Consider the following 7,421-nt stretch of genomic DNA (forward strand, 5'->3'; position numbering starts at 1 on the left):
GATAGCCCAAATCCAACAATCCAGGTCCCAAATCAGCCTTTTTAGGGAATCTCCTATGCTTCTTGAGTCCCTATTTAAATGGACCCTAACAAATATGTTCTTGTATGTGCTTGTTGTATGACATATTCATTGAGGAAGATATTTCAAGGTTATTAAGGAAGATACTTCAAGGTGTACATAGAGACATTACGAAAAATCAAGACACTAGCGGGTGGCCAAACTTGTACATGTGTGGGAGTTTCAACCCCTGACATTTTGTATCTCTTGCTTATTCTGCCGAAAGCAATTTATGAGAGAAGTTAATGAAAGAAGGTAGATGGGAAGGAGGCCAGGTGAGATGTGCCTAATTCCAGCCATTCAAGTTTGTACTAGTGTTGTAGTGAGTAACTAAGCAGAGCTGGATGCTGGAGGGAAGGGGCCTCCTGCTCACTTATGGGCAGATAGGTACTCTCCTGGTGGTTTCAGAGGACACACATATATCTCCAAACAGAAGGAGGGAGGAAGGGAGGGGGAGGGAGGAAGAGAGGGAAGGGGAGAGAGAAAGTGAGAGAGAGAGAGAGAGACAGAGAGACAGAGAGAGACAGAGAGAGAGAGAGACAGAGAGAGAGAGAGACAGAGAGAGAGAGAGAGAAGAGGCAACTCCTTTTGGGGGGAAGGGCTCGTTTTGTTTTGAGATATGATTCTCTGTGTAGTCTAGGTTGTCCTGGAACTCACTCTGTAGACCAAACTGGCCTTGAACTCAGAAATCCACCTGCTTCTGCCTCCCAAGTTCTTGTTGCTCCACTACCACCCAGCTAGAAGCCTCTCTATTTTACTTTCAGAGAGAGATCTCAGGGAAACTACACAGTGACGATTTAGGTAGAATCCAACATAAAGTCGGATTATCTTTTGCTTTTTTTTTTTTTTTTTTTTTTTTTAATTTTTACCACCTTCCCTCAGGATGTGATTAGGATGAAAAGTTGAACAGAGATGCACGTGTTAGTTTCTAGAATTTTCTCTTTGTAAACGTTGGAAGGGGCTTCACATGGGGAGGGAACTGGTGGACTCTGTGTACATCCAGGTTTGGTTCATTGTCTGAATATCATAACTGTCAGTCTTAATCAGTGAAGAAAACTCTCAGGTTCCCCAGTTACACGGACTCATGAGCTCCCAAAGCACGTATTTTCCTCACAGGCTCTGGCTTTTCCGTAGCTCTCAGAAGTTCTTCCAGTCTCAGTCCCTTCATTTAGGACACGATGTTGAGGAGTCCTTTCATACTTGTTGAGAGATTACATAAGAGAATGAGGACAATGCCATTGTCACCTTGGTAACACCAAGGCAAACATGTTGAGACATGTCCAGATTGGCGATACTGAGGAGGTTGAGGCAGTAGGATTATGAATTTGAAGCCAGTCTGAGCTACAGACTCAGTTTATGAATAGCCTAGGTTGCATATTGAGATCATATCACAAACAACAGTTAATAGCACACAAACAACAACAAAACCAATGTCAACCTGAGGTTAAGGAGAAGAAAACCAATTCCCACCACCAAAAAAAGCCCATTACAAAAACTGTCTCTTCCCCCTACAATCTTGTCTCACAGCATGGACTCTGAGTGGCCACTTGGGGTGGGCCCCCACGATATGAAGGGAACAGAGTAATGTGTAGCTTTTTTTCTTTTTTTACTTTAGCCCTGGAAATTGACCTGAGAGATGCATGCATACTAAGCAAGTACTCTACAATAAGAACAGGTTTATTTTGGCTCCTGGTTTAATAGATTCTGTTCTCTGACCCCTAGGCCTTGTCCTTTAGGCTCTGTGGTGCTACAGCACACCATGATGGAATCAAATGCCAGGCAGAGAGAAAAAGGAAAAAAAAAGACTGGCTTTCCAGTGACTCCTTGAAGGACATATCTCTGATGACCCAGCTCACTCCCATGAAGCCCCGGTTCCTAAGGGTTCCACCACCTCCCAACAGGGCCCCAAATTCAGGGCCAACCTTTAAAAGGTATATGTGTCTGAGGGAAGAGTCCAGATTCAAGCTATAGAAGGGAAAGCCTGGGAGGTTGGTTCAATTCCTGCAGTTGATGGTTAGATTCTTAAGCCAGGTCTAGGGCCCCACCTTGTCATGGCAGTCCAGTCTTTGACATTCCAATAGTGTGTGGAGCACAGTCCCCATCATGGGAATACAGCATGAGGATGGGATACATTTTTTTTTTTGTTTTGTTTTCCCTGATGTTATTTTTTAAGTCGGGAGGAGGGTCTGGAAAACAGTGGAAATGTAACAGAGAACAAAGAAATTACCTGTGATGTCAGACCTTTGCTCTGACAGCTCCTTCTGGAACATTCTTAACCCTGACCATCACCTGGCTGGCTCTCTCTCTTTAGACCTAGACTCAGGTTCCTTGTAGAGAGGGGTCCCTGGCAGGCCATGTAAAACTCCTTCCCGTGGTTCACTTCTATTCCTACCCCCAGCTTTGCTTTCTTCTCTAACTCTCGTAAGACCATATTTATCACCCCCACCCCCACCCCCGCCAGTGAGAGCTGTCACAGCAGAACAACCATCCCTGCTGCCTCGCTGTGGCTGTGTGCCCAGCACCTGGTACACACCTAGGAGGAGTCTGTGCTCCGTAAACCACATTTGAATGAATGAGACGGTAAGGGAGTGAACATAATTACGGGAGAGTCTTGGCAAAGAACCAGGCCCATAGCAAGTGAGGGACTTTGGTTTTGGATTTTTTGTTGGTGGTGAGATTTTTTTTTTTTTTTTGCCTTAATTTTATTTCTAGTTCTTCAAGAATTAATAATCTATTTTGATCATATTTACTCCCACCTCCCAATTACTCCCAGATCTCCCCAACTTCCCCATCTGCCCATGCATGGCCTCTCACTGGAATGTGGTTGACTTACTAAGGACCACACCCTTAGAGAAAACTCCGCCCCCCCCTCCCTGCACCTATCAACTGATAATAGCTCCTTAGTTAGGGCCGGGACTCCCTTATCACCTCTCCTCACAATGTAGGATTTTGTCTGGATTGAGCTTGTGCAAATACTATGCATGTTGTCACAAGCACTATGAATTCATATAACTCTTGTTAGCCTTACAAAGCTGCGGATATCCTCCTAATGTCACTGTGAGGCCTCCTACATCCCTCAACACGTGTCCTGGGAAGATGAAAACAGCACAAGACTTTTGGCATCATACCATCAGAGATGCTAAGGGTGGGGCTTCTGCTAACTGACTCTTTCCCACTTGGTGAAACATAACAAGGCATTGGGGATAGTCCTCTCTCCTCAACTCCGGATTCAAAAATAGCTTCATCTCTTTTCTACTAACATGTACACAAGTAGGAGCTGTCTTGACTACATATCTCAACAAACCACCTGGCCACTCTCAGCTTCCGAGACTTTGCTCTAACAATGTGCTGTCATATGGAATGTGTCTTAATTTACTTCATCTTTTTAAAAAAAATGTGTTAATATTATTTTATTGTTTTGTATGTATGGGTGTTTTACCTCCATGTATGTCTGAAGAGTTTGTTGGATCCCCTGAGACTGGAGCTACAGATGGTTATGAACTGCCATATGGGTGCTGGAGATCAAATTCAGGTCCTCTGGAAGAGCTGCCAGTGGTCTTAAGTGCTAAGCCATCGCTCCAACCTCCCCGTCTGTCTCATTATTAAATATGCTCTCTCCAGAGCCCAGCTCTATCATTACTTCCCTGGGAAGCTCAGCCCACATCGCCCTCATCTCTCTGGTTTTCCATGCAGCACCCAACCTCCTGTTATAGCTGTTATCACAGGACAATGCTTACCAGGCCTCTGTTCCCAATAGGCTCTTTAAGGACAGTTCTACATATGATGGATGGACATGGGGAGATCAAAGGTGAATCCTCAAGCTTGTGTTCTCAATGGCTATAATTTCTGAGTCCCCGGGTTAGTGAGATGGCTCAGTGGGTAAAAAGTTTGGTTCGTGAGGAATTTTCACCTCTGGCACTTATGTAAAAATGAAAGCTACCCTACAAGGTGTCATCTAACACTCACATGCACACCATGCATGTACTCTTACACATCATATAGATATACACACAATAATACTAGTAACAATAATAATAAAATTAATTTAAGATATTCCTGGTTCTAAGGAATTACTGCCTCCTCTCTATTCACCTGCGACACCATGAGAAGCCACCATGATGCCATGCCCAGAGCCCATCTGAAAACAGATACTGATGACTATATTTTACTAAACATCAAACAATACTGGGCAGTGGATCCAAACAAAATATGGGTTGGATTGCCTCAGGGGATAACTTTGGATGGGTAAACCCTGAAGTGAGCCTTACGTGTCTCATCTACTCACACCTGGAAGCTTGTTAAAAACGAGCCACAAGCTCTTTCAGAATGAGAAGTATCAGAAGGAAACAGTGGTATTTCTGAGCATGCCCAGAACTTTATTATCCTGGTAAATACAGCCAACAATTCCTTGCATGGACATTATCACTTGGATTTATCCACTACTTATATGCACTTAGGTTTGTTGTCCGTGGAGGAATACGCTGAGGTAAACAGTCTCTGAAAAGCACATCCAAGGATGTGAAGAAAAAAAAAATAATAAAGCAAATTCTAAAACACAAAACCAAAATTTACAAAATCTGTTTAAATACTTCATTTTGTTCCCATATTGGAAATGTTTGTATCTTGTGGGGGAACTCTGGGAGATTTCAGCAGACAGCGGGGCTCTAATACCACATGTCTTAGGCGGCTCCCTCTGACTTCATTAGCACGATGTAGCCTGTAACATATTGAGGAAGAATGTGCACAAGGAGCTCCAAGATTCCCCACAGAACTCCAGGGCAGTCTTCCTCTGGTTGAGCATATCTGGGTCCTCTAGACACTCTGCATCCTTGATGGACACAGTTCTGGTCACAGCTGGACTGGAGGTGATGTTCTCTTTGACCTTGTTTGGCTCCATGGAGACAGCTTCTTGGACCTTGTTGTGTTCCCTTGAGGAGACCTCTGCTTTCTCCTTCCTGGGCTTCATGTTCCCATGTGCACTGGGGTTTACTAGCTTGAGGTTAGACTCTGGAAATTTCTTTCTGCACACTCTGGTCTTCAGGACACTCTTGGCGTTCCCACAGATATTCTTCTGTTTGCGCAGTGTGCGGGCAACTTGTTTCCAGTAGGTCTGGTCTTTGTCATGCTTAAGGCAGCCGGTTGGATCACCCGCAAAAACACAAGAAAACTCCTGATTGGCTTGTGTGCACTGGACCTTCAGGCTGATGCCCAGTTCCTCCTCGGTCACAGCCCATCTGCATGTGGCTTGGTCTTTGGTGACAAACTTGCCATGGGTCATAGATTTGGATGTCTTGCTTCTCTGCTTATTCTGGCCCTTCCCCAAGGAGGGAGATGTACCCTCTGTACCCTCCTCCGTTGAGCTGTGTGGTGCATTCTTGGCTCTCTTTCTGACCTTTTCCGAGAGCACCTGAGCAGCCAGGAGAAGGAAGGAGAACAGGATGAGGCTGTGGAGTCTCATGGCATCGGCTGGGTGGACACCTGTTTGACAAAGGCAGGTGAGTGAGTGGCAGCATCCAATGGCTGAGACTGCAGGCTGCCTCCCTCCACTCCCACAGGGCTGGCCCACTTTAAGGTCTGCCAAGCGGCCTGCCTGCTCTCATTTCCACTTTGAAGGAAGTTACACCTCCTCTCCTTCCCGGCTGCATGAGCCCATGACTCTCCTCCATTCACACAGCTTCTCACTTTCTCAGCCCTTGATCTATTCATGCAACAAACTCCAAGTGTCTACAACATAACAATGTCCTTAGCATTATGGCCACATGGCGCGAGAAAGCCCCAGGCCTTAAAGAATTCACCCGATACAATGATACAATCGGAGGCATTTAAATATCATCAGCTAGGGACTTTCTCCCTTCTCAGCCCTCAGTCTCATCTTGGAAAAGCCACTCTTCTCCTCTAGAAAATGTTGAATAAAATAACCACTGACCCCTTGACTAGCTCCAGAGAGAGTTGGGTTTCTACCTCATCATCCCCGTGGGTACCAATGACCACCAGTTGGGGAAAAAATGTATTAGGAGTCATAGAAGTGTCATGAAAAAGATATGTTGACTCAGCTGAACATGCACAGGGTTTGACGTACTGGGCTGGGTGTGGCTGTGGAAAGAGATGGGGGGGGGGTCATGAGGAAGAGCCCGGGAAGGCAAGAAGGTGGGGGAGGCCACTGAACTTGATGGGGTCAAGTTGAAACAGGGTGGAGAGGGATGAGTTTCAGATTGTAGAGACTGCAAGATCGAAGGTAAGGATCATGGCTGAGTTCAGTGGCACAGTGCCACTCATACAGGAAATATTTATTCAGTGCTCCCCCTTTTATAACAAAAATAAAATGACTATCAATGGTGTATTAAATAGCATGGTTTTTCTGAGGTATAAAGCTGTAGGTAAAGGCAGAGGAGGCCCTCGAGGTTATTTACCATCTCCTTGGTGTTAAGCAGTGCCTCAGCATATGATTCTCACCCCTCTTAATTCACAAAAGAGCTTGCACAGGGCTGTTAATGTCACACCCCCAGGCAACCGCTGGGACAGCTAGGGCTCAGACACATAAGCAAGTTGATCAGGGTCCCTGGATGAACAGAGACAGAGGCATGGAAAGCCAGAGCTGCCTTCCCTGGCTATCATTCCTTACTGCTCACTTCTTGCTTTTCACCTTTATTCTGCTCTTCAGAAAATAGCAAAAAGAAAACAACGGACTGTACAAGGTTTGGTACAGCATCAAACACAATCACTAGATAGTTCTTCTGAAAACATTAAATCTGTGTTTAAAAAAAAAATAGAGAAGTTTTGTCTGAAAGGTAGGAAAAGCCCAGGAAATCGCCACAATTTTATGTCTGCCCACCTGGAAGGTAAAAAAAGGAAAAGGCCCTGAGAGAGTTTGGGGTAAAGCTTGGCTAAGACAGGAGGCTAAAAGAGCCAGGGACAGACCTGTTTCTCCTGGCGTTGTGATATAGCTTTCATGTACCCGTAATGCGATTCAAACCCAAGGAGGTCCAGGGGCTAGGAAGTGAATAAAATAACTCTTAAGAGGGTACTGGATGAATGGCCCTGAGGATGGAGGCACTTGCCATGCAGGCCTGATGACCCAAGTTCAATACCCAGAGCCAGTGTAAAGATGGAAGGGGAGAACCAGCTTCTTTTTACATGTTATCCTCTGTTCTCAGCATATAAGCTCCCATCCCTGAAATCACACACACACACACACACACACACACACACACACACACACACACACACAGAGAGAGTTTAAAAGAGCCAGGCTCACCTTTCTATGAGTGGACAGATCCAGGTGTGCTGGGGAATGCAGGCTTCCAGTGCTCACGCTGGGGTGCAGGCTGTGCTATTTATACAGGAGCCCAAGCTGGCTTTTACAA

General features: G+C 45.4%; 1 protein-coding gene across 1 annotated transcript; it reads right to left on the minus strand.

Moving 5' to 3' along the window:
• Positions 1-4,402: 4,402 nt before the first annotated feature.
• On the minus strand, positions 4,403-7,421 carry LOC117712825 (fibroblast growth factor-binding protein 1). The gene is made up of 2 exons (XM_034508992.2): positions 7,313-7,421; positions 4,403-5,535 (listed from the first exon to the last, which is right to left on the minus strand). The coding sequence occupies exon 2, from the start codon at positions 5,513-5,515 to the stop codon at positions 4,760-4,762; it is 756 nt and encodes a 251-aa protein (XP_034364883.1). The 5' UTR covers positions 5,516-5,535; positions 7,313-7,421; the 3' UTR covers positions 4,403-4,759.

This window comes from Arvicanthis niloticus, chromosome 7 (assembly GCF_011762505.2).
Source record: "Arvicanthis niloticus isolate mArvNil1 chromosome 7, mArvNil1.pat.X, whole genome shotgun sequence".
NCBI classification, from domain to species: domain Eukaryota; kingdom Metazoa; phylum Chordata; class Mammalia; order Rodentia; family Muridae; genus Arvicanthis; species Arvicanthis niloticus.